This window comes from Phyllobates terribilis, unplaced genomic scaffold, assembly GCF_046119375.1.
Source record: "Phyllobates terribilis strain yellow unplaced genomic scaffold, ASM4611937v1 Scaffold_1__5_contigs__length_1240528914, whole genome shotgun sequence".
Lineage (NCBI taxonomy): Eukaryota > Metazoa > Chordata > Amphibia > Anura > Dendrobatidae > Phyllobates > Phyllobates terribilis.
In genome coordinates, this window is record NW_027362761.1 from 858,113,512 (window position 1) to 858,128,963 (window position 15,452).

Here is a 15,452-nt window from a genome sequence, read left to right on the forward strand (position 1 = left end):
CCTTCCTTACCTTGGCCATGTCCCTGAGTATTGCACACCTTGTGCTTTTTGATACTCCAGTAATGTTGCAGCTCTGAAATATGGCAAAACTGGTGGCGAATGGCATCTTGGCAGCTTCATGCTTGATTTTCCTCAATTCATGGGCAGTTATTTTGTGCCTTTTTTGGCCAACACGCTTCTTGCGACCTTGTTGGCTATTTGCCATGAAACGCTTGATTGTTCGATGATCACGCTTCAAAAGTTTGGAAATTTCAAGACTGCTGCATCCCTCTGCAAGACATCTCACAATTTTGGACTTTTCAGAGCCCGTCAAATCTCTCTTCTGACCCATTTTTTCAAAGGAAAGGAAGTTGCCTAATAATTAAGCACACCATATATAGGGTTTTGATGTCATTAGTCAACACCCCTCCTCATTACAGAGATGCACATCACCAGATTTACTTAATTGGTAGTTGGCTCTCAAGCCTATGCAGCTTGGAGTAGGAAAACATGTATAAAAAGTATCATGTGATCAAAATACTCATTTGCCTAATAATTCTGAACACAGTGTATATATGCTGTGTGGGGTGTGGGGGTAGCGGTAGCGGTGGAGGAGCGGGGCACAGGAGGTCAGCCGCCCGCTGCAGCCTACACTGTCCCCGCTGCTAAAGAAAATTAATATTCACTGCTCTCCGCTCCCATTGGGCGTGGGCAGCACTGAATATTCATGCTCCTTAATAGCAGCACACAGAGTAGCCGCAGCGCGGCTCCTGCTGTTGCCGGAATCGCCTGTGCCCACTGTTAAAGGGTATGAATATTCAACCTCTCTCCACGCCCATGGGCATGGGGAGGGGTGAATATTCATGCCCTTTAATAAGCGGGCACACGAGATAGCCTGGCAGCATCAGGAGCCGCTCTGCGCCTACACTGTGTGCCGCTATTAAGGAGCATGAAGTCACTGCTCCCTACGCACACAGTCCCGGCGTGGGAAGCAGTGACTTCCGGCAGCTGGTCTCTCCTTGTGAGCCACGCATGGCAGTGACACCATGCGTGGCTCACATGGTGAGATCAGTGCGGGCAGACAGGACGCAGCGCTGGAGGAGAGAAGAAAAGTGAGTAGGAGTGTTTATATATTTTTTTATGTGCAGCGTGACTGGAATTAGGGGACCATGTATACCAGGATAAGGATGAGGGGGCATACGTAACAGGATAAAGATGAGGGGGCCATACATACCAGGATAAGGATGACGGGTGCCATGCATACCAGGATAGGGATTAGGGGTGCCATGCATACCAGGACAGGGATAAGGGGTGCCATGCATATCAGGATAGGGATGAAGGGTGCCATGCATACCAGGATGGGGATTGCTGTGCCATGCATACCAGAATAGGGGTGAGGGGTGCCATGCATTCCAGGATAGGGATGAGGGGTGCCATGCATTCCAGGATAGGGATGAGGGGTGCCATGCATACCAGGATAGGGATGAGGGGTGCCATGCATACCAGGATAGGGATGAGGGGTTCCATGCATACCAGGATGGAGGAGTTCCATGCATACCAGGATGGAGGGATGCTAGACAAACCAGGATGGGGATGGGGACCACGTATAAAAGGAAGGGGTGGGCATATATACCAGGATGGGGGATATTTTCAGAATATCATTGGTTGGATAGCAGATAATGCTTCCAGTCACTTTGCCACCACCAGCTCCACCCTATCTTCAACTCGGTCGAGTTTCAGTAGCTGTGAGTCTGGACTGCATATTCCTCACCCTGATCCTCCTTCCTGCCACCATGCCGAGACCCCGGAGACAACTGATTCCACACTTGGACACTCAGAGCACCTGTTCACTTTTTCATTTGTAGATTCGGGCCTCTTGCCCAGCCAGCTTCAAGCGAGTCAAGAGGAGAACACATGTAGCGATGCCAAAATATTGGAGCAGCCTCGGTCACATGAAGGTGATGGTGGTAAAGTGCAATTACTGTCGCAAGAGTTGGATGATGATGATGAGACACAATTGCCAAAAAGTCAGGAGGAGTACCAGGGTGCAGAAGTGGAAGACGAGGTGGTGGATGATATAGTAACTGACCCAACCTGGCAGGGGGACATACAGAGCGAGGACAGAAGCACACAGGGGGAGGGAGGAGTAGCACCACAACAGGCAGGAAGAAGCAGTGTGGTGGCCGCAGACGCAAGGCGGGAAAGGGTTCCTCGTAACGCCAACACGACGGAAGTTGCTAGTACAACTGTTAGGTCTTCCCGAGTCTGGTTATTTTTTAAAGACCCTACCGATAACTCCAAAAAGGCCATTTGCACCACCTGCCAGGCCAGCATCAGCAGGGGTAGAGAAACAAGCAGGCTGACCACCACCAGCATGATCAGGCACATGGCAGCAAATCACCCGTCTAAGTGAGCCGAACCCCATGGTCCAGCAACAGTGTCTGCAGGTGACACCACTGCTTCTTCTGCTGTTGCGCGTGTACACCAATCCCCTGTCCATGGCGCATGCCAAGATGCCTCCTGCCATGCACGTGTCATTGCACACTCTCAAGTAGCACCAACAGCAAGCACGTCCTTGTCCCAGAGCAGCGTTCAGTTGTTCCTACCCCAGTCCTTGGAACGCAAGCGAAAATACGCAGCCAAAGCCCCAGAGGCCACAATACTAAATTCACACTTTTCGCGAATGCGTGCACTCGAAATGTTGCCTTCTAGGCTTGTGGAAACAGAAGCTTTCCGCAACCTGAATGCGGCGGCTGTCCCTCGGTACTCGGTCCCCAGCCGCCACTACTTCTCCCCATGTGCCATCCCCGCATTACACGAGCACTTGTCCCACAATATTATACGTGCCCTCCATAACATAGTTACTGGGAAAGTCCACCTAAGCACGGACACGTGGATAAATGCTTGTGGGCAGGGACAGTACATATTGCTGACGGCACACTGGGTTAATATAGTGGAAGCCGGGACTCATTCGGACCTTGGGATGGAACACGTCCTCCCGATGCCGAGAATTGCGGTCCCCCCCACATTATTATTATTATTATAGTTTATTATAGCGCCATTTATTCCATTCTACAGCTCCTGCACCTCCTCCTCCTCTTCAGCATCCATCTCTAAAATGACCACATCAGTCACAAGCTGGAAGCATTGCAGCACTGCCTCAGCCAAGCGGCAACAGGCTGTTCTGAAGCTAATATGCTTAGGTGACAAACCACACACGCTGAAGAGTTGTGGACAGCTCTGAAAGAGCAAGCAAATCTATGGCTGATTAGAGCAGAAAGACAGCATTCACCAACAGTCACTGACACAGAGTCCTTTAACCCCTTTCCGACCTTGTCAGTAATAGTACGTAGCTGTGCCCTGGGACTTATGGACCAGCTACATATTATTACGCGCGCTGCGATCGCGCCCGCACACAAACGGTGCGGGGCAATCGCCGCCGGGTGTCAGCTGATTGTCACAGCTGACACCTGGTGCTATGTGCTGGGAGCGGTCCCGCACCGCTCCCGGCACATTAACCCCCGCAATGCTGCGATCGAAGTCGATTGCAACATTGCGGTGGTAAGGGGGGAGGTGATCGGTATACTCACCTCTCCTGCCGGCGTCCAGTGATGTCTGCGGCGGCTTCCAGATGTTGCCATGACGACCCGATGTCATCATGACAACATCCGGGTCACCAGGAGGCAGGACGTTCCTTTGGTTATGTGCAGTGCGCGACCAAAGTAATGTCTCCCCTGGCAGCGCTGACAGGCTGCATGACATAGAGAGCTGCTCTCTATGCCATGCAGCCGATTAGGCTGCAAAAAGTGAAAGTCCCATAGTGGGGCAATGTGTAAAAGTAAAAAAAAAAGTAGAAAAGTGAAAAAAAAAAAAAAAAAAAATTGTAAAAATATAAAAAAAAACTGAAAAAAATAATCCCCAAAAAATAAAAAATATATTGAACCCATAATATTTATTTATTATGAAAAAAAACAAAAAACAATAAAAGTACACATATTTGGTATCGCCGCATCCGAAACGACCTGACCTATAAAACTGTTCCACTAGGTAACCCCTTTAGTGAACACGGTAAAAAAAAAAAAAAAACGAAGCAAAAAACAATGTTTATCATCATACCACCAAACAAAAAATGGAATAACACGTGATCAAAAAGATGAATGTAAATAAAAATGGTACCGCTAAAAACGTCATCTTGTCCCGCAAAAAACAAGCCGCCATACAGCTCCATCAGCCGAAAAGTAAAACAGTTATAGCTCTCAGAATAAAGCGATACAAAAAAAATATTTTTTCTAGAAAATCGTTTTTGTGTAAAAGCGGCAAAACATAAAAAAAAATATATAAATGCAGTACCGCTGTAAATGCACTGACCCGAAGAATATCGCTGCATTATCAATTTTACCACACGTGGAACGGCATAAAAAAAACCACAAATAAACAATTCCGGAATTGTTGGTTTTTGTTTATTCTGCCTCCCAAAAATCAGAATAGAAAGCATCAAAAAATGTTACGTGCCCGAAAATGGTACCAATAAAAACATCAACTTGTCCCGCAAAAAAAAAGCCATCACATGACTCTGTCGGCCAAAATATGGAAAAATTATAGCTCTCAAAATATGGTGATGCAAACACTAGTCTTTGCAAAAAAAGCGTCTTTTAGTGTGTGACAGCTGTCAGTCATAAAAACCCGATATGAATCTGGTATTGCTGTAATCACACCGACCCGAAGAATAAAGTAGTCTAATCACTTATACCATGCGAGGAATGATGTAAAAGAATAAACTCTAGGGTTACGGTTGTGCTAGGGTTAGGGTTGGGCTAGGGTTAGGGTTGGGGTTGTATTAGGGTTGGGGCTAAGGTTGGGGTTTTTTCAAAAGTAAAGAAAAAAAAAAAGATGACAATATGGCGACCAGTGTTGAGCGCAAGGGTATGCACTGAGTATCGCGGGTGCTCGAGTTACATGCTCGAGTCTCTGCCCCATATGCTTCACGGCCCAAAAAAACGTTGCTGGGATCGCCTGCCATGCACGAGCGATCCCCACATGGATTTTTTTGGGTGTCTAACAACCGTGAAAAATGCGGGGTGGGGACTCGAGCATGTCATTCGAGCATCCGCGATACTTGGTGCATACCCAAGTACCGGATGCAAACTCAAGTAGCATGCACTTGCGCTCAAGACTAATGACAACTTATTCAATATGTTGACCTAATGTTATCAAATTCTGTCATACCTTTGGGTTCAAAATGTACACTATACCCCTTGATAAAATTCTTGAGGGGTCTAGTTTCCAAAATGGGGTCACTTGTGGGGGGTATCCACTATTTCGGCACATCAGGGGCTCCCAAAATGCGACATGGCGTCCGCTCTTGATTCCAGGCAATTTGCATTCAAAAAGTCACAAAGTGATCCTTCCCTTCTGAACCCTGACGTGCGCCCACATATGGGGTATTGGCATACTCAGGAGAAATTGCACAACAGTTTTTAGGTTCCATTTTCTCCTCTTAACCTTGTGAAACTAAAAAAATTGGGGCAAAAAGATCATTTTTGTGGAAAAAGTTAGATTTTTTTGTTTTCACGGCTTCATGTTCTAAACTTCTGTGAAGCACCTGGGGGTTAAGGGTGCTCACCACACATCTAGATAAGTTCCCTGAGGGGTCTAGCTTCCAAAATGGTGTCACTTGTGGGAGTTTTCCACTGTTTAGGCACATCATGGGCACATCCGCTAATTATTCAAGCAAATTTTACATTCAAAAAGTCAAATGGCGCTCCTTCCCTTCCGAACCCTGCCGTGCGCCCAAACAGTGGTTTTCCCCCACATATGGGGTATTGGCTTACTCAGGAGAGATTGCACAACAAGATTCATCATGCAATTTCTCCTGTTACCCTTATGAAAATGCAAAACTGGGGGCTGAAAAACATTTTTGTGGGGAAATTTTTATTTTCACGGCTCCATGTTATAAACTTCTGTGAAGCACCTGGGGGTTCAAAATGCTCACCACACATCTAGATAAGTTCCCTGAGGGGTCTAGTTTCCAAAATGGTGTCACTTGTGGGGGGTTTCCACTGTTTAGGCACATCAGGGGCTCTCCAAACGCAACATGGCGTCCGCTAATTATTCAAGCAAATTTTACATTCAAAAAGTCAAATGGCGCTCCTTCCCTTCTGAGCCCTGCTGTGCGCCCAAACAGTGTTTTTTCCCAACGTATAGGGTAGCTGCGTGCTCAGGGGAAATGGGAAATGTGCAACAAATTTTGAGGTCCATTTTTTCCTGTTACCCCTGCAAAAATAAAAAAATTGGGGTCTAAAGTAACATTTTTGTGAAAAATGTTAAATGTCCATTTTTTTCTTCCCCATTCCAAAAATTCCTGTGAAGCACGTGAAGGGTTAATAAACTTCTTGAATGTGGTTTTGAGCACCTTGAGGGGTGAAGTTTTTAGAATGGTGTCATTTTTGGGTATTTTCTGTCATAAAGGCCCCTCAAAGTCACTTCAAATGTGATGTGGTCCCTAAAAAAATGGTTTTGTAAATTTTGTTGAAAAAATGAGAAATCGCTGATCAACTTTTAACCCTTATAGCGCACTAATAAAAAAAAGTTTGGTTCCAAAATTGTGCTGATGTAAAGTAGACATGTGGAAAATGTTATTTGTTAACTATTTTGTGTAACATATCTGTAACATAAAACATAACTATTTTGTGTAACATAAAAATTAAAATTTTGAAAATTGTGAAATTTTCAAAATTTTCGCCAAATTTCCAATTTTTTCACAAATAAATGCAAGTGATATCGAAGAAATTTTACCCCTATCATGAAGTACAATATGTCACGAAAAAACAATCTCAGAATCAGCGGGATCCGTAGAAGCGTTTCAGAATAATTACCTCATAAAGTGACAGTGGTCAGAATTGTAATTCCAAGTAGCAGAAAACTAAGCAGATGGTGGCCTCTATCATCATCATGGCTTCACCTCGGCGCTATGAACTCTCCCAATGGAGAAGCCAAGGCCCACCGGAGGAGTCTCCGGTTCTGTGGTGGGTCCATCCAACCCTGCCGAGAAGCAGCCCTGGCTAAGAAAAGTGTGTGGGAAGGTTCCAGGACACTCTATGGCTGCTTTTTTTTAATGTGTATTGGACGTGCTTCTGCATGTTATTTCTCAAACCGCATTGCAGATCAGGCCATTGCCCAACTCTGTAGTAATGAAATTAAAGGGCAAAGAAAGATGTTTGTGTGTCGAAGCACCACTGACAAGTGTGAGCTGATGTTGGATGGGCTGCCATTGCTTATGCGACAAGCTGCATTAGAGGACTTCCTGGGAGAAATGACACCTGGAGTAGATAGTTTCCCTCTATGCCAGTCCTTTCACCGAGTTAAAGAATATGGCTGTGGTGAAATACAACTGTCACTGAGAAGCAGTGTTAGACTGAAAAACATTGGGCCCACCGGAGGATTTGATTCTGAGGGCCCACCTTTCTCCCCCGCTCAAGAGCCCCATAGCAGCTGCAAAGTTTGTGCCTATCATGAACTCTCCTCATGGAGAAGCCAGGGCCCGCCCAAGGATTCTTTGGTGGGTCCATCCAACCCTGCCGAGAAGCAGCCCTTGCTAAGAAATGTGTGTGGGAAGGTTCCCGGACACACTGTGGCTGCATTTTTAATGTGGACTGGCTCCGTACCATCCCTGGCCACATTCACCTGTCCACGTGTTTGTGGTTAGGCGGTACTTCCCACCTAAGTGCACTGGGGAGGGCATGGGTAATGTTGTGGGACCCGTGTTTGTGGAAGGCGGAGACGACACCGGGAGAAATAATGGCAGCTGGGGACAGAGTATGGACACCCAGCCACCGCCATGAGGTTGTGGACAGCTTCCACCTCCATGAGCCTAAAAGGCCACATTTCAAGTGCAAGCAGCTGCCCAGAAATCTGGCAGTTTACTATTTCGGCCTGTGGGTGGGTGGCTGGCTGCATATTTGCACTTGCATTCCAAGGAATGGGGTAGGGTCAACTGAACGCTGCGCTGGGACAAGGACGTGGACGGTGATTGTTGCAAGTCTGCAATGGCAGGTGCATGGCGGGAGGCATCTTCGCATGCGCCAAGGATCACTTATGATGGGCACACTTTTAGGCAGTGACCTGGGAGTCAGAGATGCTTCCAGTTGGTCTTCCCCATGCTGTTGCCATGTCTTTTCAGCACTGTATGCATGAGTCTGATGATGTGTCACAAACCACATGGCCAGATAAGGTTGTAAAATGTTAAAATGACATTTCCCAGTGAATGCATTTGTCTTGGTTGAAAGCAATGCAAAAGTGCAAAAACGCTACGTGTGAACATAGCCCAAGGTGTGGAGGAGCATTTTTGTTTTTAGCTATTTATTTTGCCTTATATATTAGTCATTACCCTGGAAATTATGTTTTTTAACATATTTCCCAGAAAAATCCATTTTGGTTTAGTTTTTGCATGTTTTATTGTGAGTCAGTAAAAGTGGCGTAATACCTCTGACAACATTGTTGACAGCAGTGACCTGGGAGTTAGAAATGCTTCCAGAGGTCTTCCCCATGCTGTTCCCATGTCATTTTAGCATTGTTCCCATTGATTTGGGCAATTTTTAGGTCCTCTGCAGACCACCGGGGGGGAGCTGCCGGAAAAATGCTCGAGTTTCCCATAGACTTACATTGGGCTCGTTACCGAGCACTCGAGCATTTCAATTTGCTCGACTCGAACAACGAGTTCCTGAGCATTTTAGTGCTCGCTCATCACTATTCGTAATGACATTGACTATATGTTTGGGGTTCTTGTCCTACTGCAGAATACATTTGGAGTCAATGCTTATTGTTGCCCATTTCCTGGTGCTTCTTCTTGTAAAGCTGCTTTGAAATATTTGCCTGGGAGAGACTTTGTTGATACACATTAATGCCTTGTGTCTTGTTTAGTGTTGAGCATTCCGATACTGAAATATCGGGTATCGGCCGATATTCGCGGTATCGGAATTCCGATACTTAATTCCGATACTATTGCAATATCGTATACCGGAATCGGAAGTTCCCATAATGCAATGAGACATTTTCATTTTATTCAGCCAATGAGGATCCTAAGAAGTGTGGGCACATCCTGTTAGGCATGTAGGCATCTTAACTAATGGCATGGCTGTGATTGGCTGCTGAAATGATGTCATGATGCACTATAAAAGCCACCGCCGCCATTTTGAGCTCACTCTGCTGTGAATTCAGTTAGGGATAGGACGCTGTTGTTCTGAGGGACAGTTTTAGCTACCTATTTGCTCTATACTGCTTTACCCAAGCTACTTTCTAAATCACTGTGCCTTGCAGTGCTAGTGCACAGTTCCCTGTGCTGTTCACCGCTATCTGCAAGGTCTGTGTGTGTGAGTGCAGCTCACCCTGTAGTGTGTGCTTCAGCCAAGTCTGGTTGTAGTGCACTCAGTGTGTGTCACTGCCTCATACATTGTCCTTTTTTGCCAATTCATAATTTTTCCTGATATCTCCTATTAGTGTGGTGGTTCCATCTGTATTCAGCTAAATTGGTTCCAAACACACTATATAGGAGTAGATAGAGAAATTTTTTTCCGTCTTGCAGCACTAGTGCACAGTGCTCTGCATCTGTACTGTTCACCGCTGTCTGCAAGGTCTGGTGTGTGAGTGCAGCTCACCCTGTAGTGTGTGCTTCAACCCCGTCTGGTTGTAGTGCACTCAGTGTGTGTCACTGCCTCATACATTGTCCTTTATTGCCAATTCATAATTTTTCCTGATATCTCCTATTAGTGTGGTGGTTCCATCTGTATTCAGCTAAATTGGTTCCAAACACACTATATAGGAGTAGATAGAGAAATTTTTTTCCGTCTTGCAGCACTAGTGCACAGTGCTCTGCATCTGTACTGTTCACCGCTGTCTGCAAGGTCTGGTGTGTGAGTGCAGCTCACCCTGTAGTGTGTGCTTCAACCCCGTCTGGTTGTAGTGCACTCAGTGTGTGTCACTGCCTCATACATTGTCCTTTATTGCCAATTCATAATTTTTCCTGATATCTCCTATTAGTGTGGTGGTTCCATCTGTATTCAGCTAAATTGGTTCCAAACACACTATATAGGAGTAGATAGAGAATTTTTTTTCCGTCTTGCAGCACTAGTGCACAGTGCTCTGCATCTGTACTGTTCACCGCTGTCTGCAAGGTCTGGTGTGTGAGTGCAGCTCACCCTGTAGTGTGTGCTTCAACCCCGTCTGGTTGTAGTGCACTCAGTGTGTGTCACTGCCTCATACATTGTCCTTTATTGCCAATTCATAATTTTTCCTGATATCTCCTATTAGTGTGGTGGTTCCATCCATATTCAGCTAAATTGATTCCAAACACACTATATAGGAGTAGATAGAGGAGCCTTTCTGCAGCATTGGGCCCTGCAGCCCCAGCCAGATTAGTATTAGCCTATTTTTTGCAGCCTCATCTATTGCATTGTAGGTTACCTTCCTACATTGTAATAGCTACAAAAAGTTTGTGATACTATCGTTATTACATCTTTAGGCACATCCAGTGTCTTTTTGTGACAAAAAAAACCTAAATAAAGTTCACCAAACACTCCACTTTACAGTTGTGTAGGCCACATTAGCTCATATTAAAGTCTAGTCCACACTTTATAAAATTAGTGTTTCTTATACCTGTTAGCAGCTGTTCAGGAATAAGCACACTAAGCCCTTAGTACTTTTCTGCCTATCTTTATCAGTCTACCAAGATGAAGAAGGCAGGGAGTAAGGCATGTGGTCGTGGTCGTGGGCGTGGGCGTGGAGTTTCTGCAGGGAGAGGACGTGAGGATTCTGTGCCTGCAGGGAGAGGACGTGGGGATTCTGTGCCTGCTGCGGGCACCAGTGACTCAGCATCCCCCAGTTTTACCAGGGAACAGTCCTTTATGCGCAGCTTTGTAGGAGCTAGCCGTACCCCACTGCTGCGCGAGGACCAAATTGAAGCCGTTGTCGGATGGATGGCAGCTAACACATCGACTTCAATTAGTTCCAGATCCTCTCAGGTCCTGAGCACTGAAGAGCACCCATCTGTCTCTTCACCACCTGCCAAATTGCCCAGGCAGTCAGAGAGCCCTGGACAGGAGCCATCTCTACTTCTGTTCTCTGAATCTCTTGGCTTGGAAAGAGGGGGCCAGCCAAGCAGAATTCGAGAATTTGAAGAAGAGGTAGTATGCAGTGATGCGCAACCGTTTTGTCTCTCTGAATCTGAAGAGGCGGGTGGGCCAGTGCCTATGGTCAGCAGCACACCTCAGTACGCATCTGATGATGAGACTCAGGTGCCACTTTCTGGTGCGTACTGTGCTGTCGAGACTACCCAGGAGAAGCAGTTGTTTGAAGAGGGTGGTGTAGATGATGAGGTCCTTGACCCATCATGGCGTGAGGGACAGGAAGGTGGTGGGAGCAGCTCTGAGGAAGAGATTCCCCGAACGGCCCAAAAAGGAGGGAGAGGGAGGGGGCAGACTTGGTTGCCTGTAGCCTCCACTTCGGCACCCATTAGGAGCATGGCTCTTCCAAAATCCAAAGCGGGCGCTCCCAAGACTTGCAGTGCCTGGTCCTTTTTTGACACAGTTGCAGATGACATTTGCTTTGTCAAATGCAAGCTGTGTAATCAGAAGGTGAAAAGAGGGAAAAGTGTCAGCAACCTCAATACCACAAATATGTGGAAACATGTGCGGACCAAGCACGTGGTGGAGTTACACAAACACACTGAAGACCTAGGCCAACCTACAGCGCCACCTACCACCTCTTCAGCTCGTGTTGTAGCCTCTTCCTCCAGCTCACACACAGCTGGTTCGGCTTCCTCACAGGATCGCCATGGAAGAATCTCTGGCACTGTTGTACAGAGACACAGTGTAATTCCACCCACAGCACCACTTTCCCAGTCATCCTCACACTCCCAGGCCAGTCTACAGCCATCGTTAGCACAGGCATGGGAGAAAAGGCGCCCATACTCGGCAAACCACCCCCGAGCACAGGCTCTGAATGCTGGCATTGCTAAACTACTGGCCCTTGAAATGCTATCATTCAGGCTGGTGGAGACTGACACATTCCGTAACTTTATGGCATTGGCAGTCCCACAATACAACGTGCCCAGCCGCTTTTATTTCAGCAGGCAAGCCGTCCCTGCCCTGCAACATCATGTGGAGGGAAAAATTAAACATGCGCTACAAAACGCCGTCAGTAGCAAGGTCCACCTGACCACTGATGCGTGGACCAGTAAGCATGGACAGGGACGATACCTTTCCCTCACTGCCCATTGGGTAAATGTTGTGGAGCCGGGTACAGATCTTGAGAGTGGCGCTGTACGTGTTCTGCCAACTCCAAGGATTGCAGGAATCCAGTCTGTACACATTGACTCCTCCTCATACTCCAGTTCCTCTGAATCAGCGCTGCAGGAGCCGTCACGGTCTACCTCCACATCGACCCGTGAACGGTTACCTGTTATGATGACCGATATGAGCACAGCCGTGGCCAAACGTCAACAGGCCGTATTAAAATTAAATTCTTTGGGGAATCGAAGCCACACAGCGCAGGAGCTCTGGAATGCCATCAAGCAGCAGAGTGACGTGTGGTTTGTGCCAGCGAATCTCCAGCCAGGCATGGTAGTGTGTGACAATGGCCGAAATCTGGTGGCAGCTCTGGGCCTAGGCAACCTCACTCACATCCCATGTCTGGCACATGTGCTCAACTTGGTCGTGCAGAGTTTTTTGAGGGACTATCCGGATCTTGATGCACTGCTTCACAAGGTCCGCATAGAGTGCGCTCACTTGCGGCGTTCCAGCAATGCAAGATCACGCATTGCAGCTCTGCAGCGCCGATTATGTCTTCCGGAACATCGCATCATATGTGACCTACCCACCAGGTGGAATTCAACGTTACATATGTTGGAGAGGTTGTGTGAGCAGCAGGCAGCAGTAATGGAGTACCAGCTGCAGCAGGCGCAAACAAGTCGCAGTGCGCGCCGTTCACACTTCACCACCACTGAGTGGGCCTCTATGAAGGACATTTGCCACGTTTTGCGTGCCTTCGATTATTCCACGCGGATGGCGAGTGCAGATGATGCACTAGTCAGCATGACTATCCCCCTTATCTGCCTGCTTGAAAAAACACTGCAAGCACTAAGGGACGAGGTTTTGGAAGAGGTGGAGGATGAGGAGTCACAAATGCCATCTGCTTCTCTACAGTCTGCGCAACGTGGTTCCTCACAAAGGCCTAGGCAGGGGACACTTTGTGAGGAGGATGAGGAGGAGTCAATGGATGAGGAAGACATCTGTCCAGAGGAGGGAGGTACACAATGCTCTAGTAGTCAGTATCTAGAGCGAGGGTGGGGTGATGCAGAGCAGGCAGAGATCACGCCTCAAGCAGGGGACAGCGTTTCTTGGCCAGTTGGCAGTCTGCAGCACATGGTTGATTTCATGCTGCAGTGCCTCAGAAACGACCGCCGCATCGCCCACATTCTCAACACGGCTGATTATTGGGTGTCCACCCTCCTAGATCCTCGCTACCGGGACAACTTACAAAGCCTTATAACACCATTGAACCGGGAGCGTAAAATGCGGGAGTACCAAGACGCACTGGTGCATTCCATCATGTTCTCCATTCCAACCGAGAGCAGTGCTGCTAGTGCTTTACAAAGCAGCTCAGTGCGTCGAGGCAGTGGAGGAAGCTCTGCACAAAGAGGGAGCAGAAGCAGCGCCTCAGCACAAGGCAAGACCAGTATGGCCGAAATGTGGCAAAGTTTTGTGTCCCCGCCGCCACAAATGTCTACACCATCACAGACAGCTCCAGTCAGCAGGAGGCAACGTTTCCGTCAGATGGTGACAGACTACATGTCTTGCCCTCTTAGTGTACTCCCAGACGGCTCTTCTCCCTTCAAGTTTTGGGTCTGTAAGCTGGATACATGGCCAGAGCTTAGTCAGTATGCACTGGAGGTGCTAGCTTGCCCTGCTGCTAGTGTATTATCGGAACGCGTCTTTAGTGCCGCAGGTGGTGTACTAACAGACCGTCGCATGCGACTATCCTCCGATAACGTTGACCGGCTTACTTTTCTCAAAATGAACAAGGCCTGGATCTCTCATGAATTTGCCAGTCCTCTTCCAGAATAAATAATTGGTTGGCAACAGTATCCAGGTCTCCTGTTCTGTTCATGTTTCTACCACCTGAACTGTAATCCCTGAGCTCCAACACCGCCAGTTGGCGCTCGGAAGTGCCGTCTGCACAGTCAACACTTGCTGCCGTGTTATTGGGGTTCAGTAACGTCAGCTGTTCTCCTGCTGTGCGGACGGCAATTTCTCCTGCTTTGTCCACATCCACTGTACTACACATTTTAAAGTTGCTCGAATTACACCTCTGGCTCCTCTGTTTTCATTCTTATCCCTGGGCTCCAGCACCGCCAGTTGGCGCTCGGAAGTGCCGTCTGCACAGTCAACACTTGCTACCATGTTATTGGGGTTCAGTAACGTCAGCTGTTCCCCTGCTGTGTTCACGGCAATTTCTCCTGCTCTGTCCATATTCACTGTGCTACTTATTTAAAACTTGCTCCAATTACACCTCTGGCTCCTCCGTTTTTAGTATTTACCCTGGGCTCCAACACCGCCAGTTGGCGCTCGGAAGTGCTGTCTGCACAGTCAACACTTGCTGCCGTGTTATTGGGGTTCAGTAACGTCAGCTGTTCCCCTGCTGTGCGGACGGCAATTTCTCCTGCTCTGTCCACATTCTCACTACTACAGATTTTAAAGTTGCTCGAATTACACCTCTGGCTCCTCTGTTTTCATTCTTATCCCTGGGCTCCAGCACCGCCAGTTGGCGCTCGGAAGTGCTGTCTGCACAGTCAACACTTGCTACCATGTTATTGGGGTTCAGTAACGTCAGCTGTTCCCCTGCTGTGCGGACGGCAATTTCTCCTGCTCTGTCCACATTCTCACTACTACAGATTTTAAAGTTGCTCCAATTACACCTCTGGCTCCTCTGTTTTCATTCTTATCCCTGGGCTCCAGCACCGCCAGTTGGCGCTCGGAAGTGCCGTCTGCACAGTCAACACTTGCTGCGGTGTTATTGGGGTTCGGTAACGTCAGCTGTTCCCCTGCTGTGTTCACGGCAATTTCTCCTGCTCTGTCCATATTCACTGTGCTACTTATTTAAAACTTGCTCCAATTACACCTCTGGCTCCTCCGTTTTTAGTATTTACCCTGGGCTCCAACACCGCCAGTTGGCGCTCGGAAGTGCTGTCTGCACAGTCAACACTTGCTGCCGTGTTATTGGGGTTCAGTAACGTCAGCTGTTCTCCTGCTGTGCGGACGGCAATTTCTCCTGCTTTGTCCACATCCACTGTACTACACATTTTAAAGTTGCTCGAATTACACCTCTGGCTCCTCTGTTTTCATTCTTATCCCTGGGCTCCAGCACCGCCAGTTGGCGCTCGGAAGTGCCGTCTGCACAGTCAACACTTGCTGCGGTGTTAT

At 47.7% G+C, this 15,452-nt stretch overlaps 1 protein-coding gene and 1 long non-coding RNA gene across 3 annotated transcripts in view; one reads left to right on the plus strand and one right to left on the minus strand.

Moving 5' to 3' along the window:
• Positions 1-15,452, plus strand: part of LOC141153740 (alcohol dehydrogenase 1-like) — a 225,746-nt gene that overhangs the window by 179,400 nt on the left and 30,894 nt on the right. The window contains exon 9 of one of the 2 annotated variants that reach the window (XM_073638847.1): positions 1,845-1,937. The exons of the other annotated variant lie outside the window; for it this stretch is intronic. Coding sequence (XP_073494948.1) covers positions 1,845-1,899 — 55 coding nt within the window. The 3' untranslated portion in view covers positions 1,900-1,937. The remainder of the gene's footprint in view (positions 1-1,844; positions 1,938-15,452) is intronic. 2 annotated transcript variants of the gene reach the window in all.
• Positions 1-15,452, minus strand: part of LOC141153757 (uncharacterized) — a 69,259-nt gene that overhangs the window by 20,131 nt on the left and 33,676 nt on the right. The gene's annotated exons all lie outside the window — the stretch shown is intronic.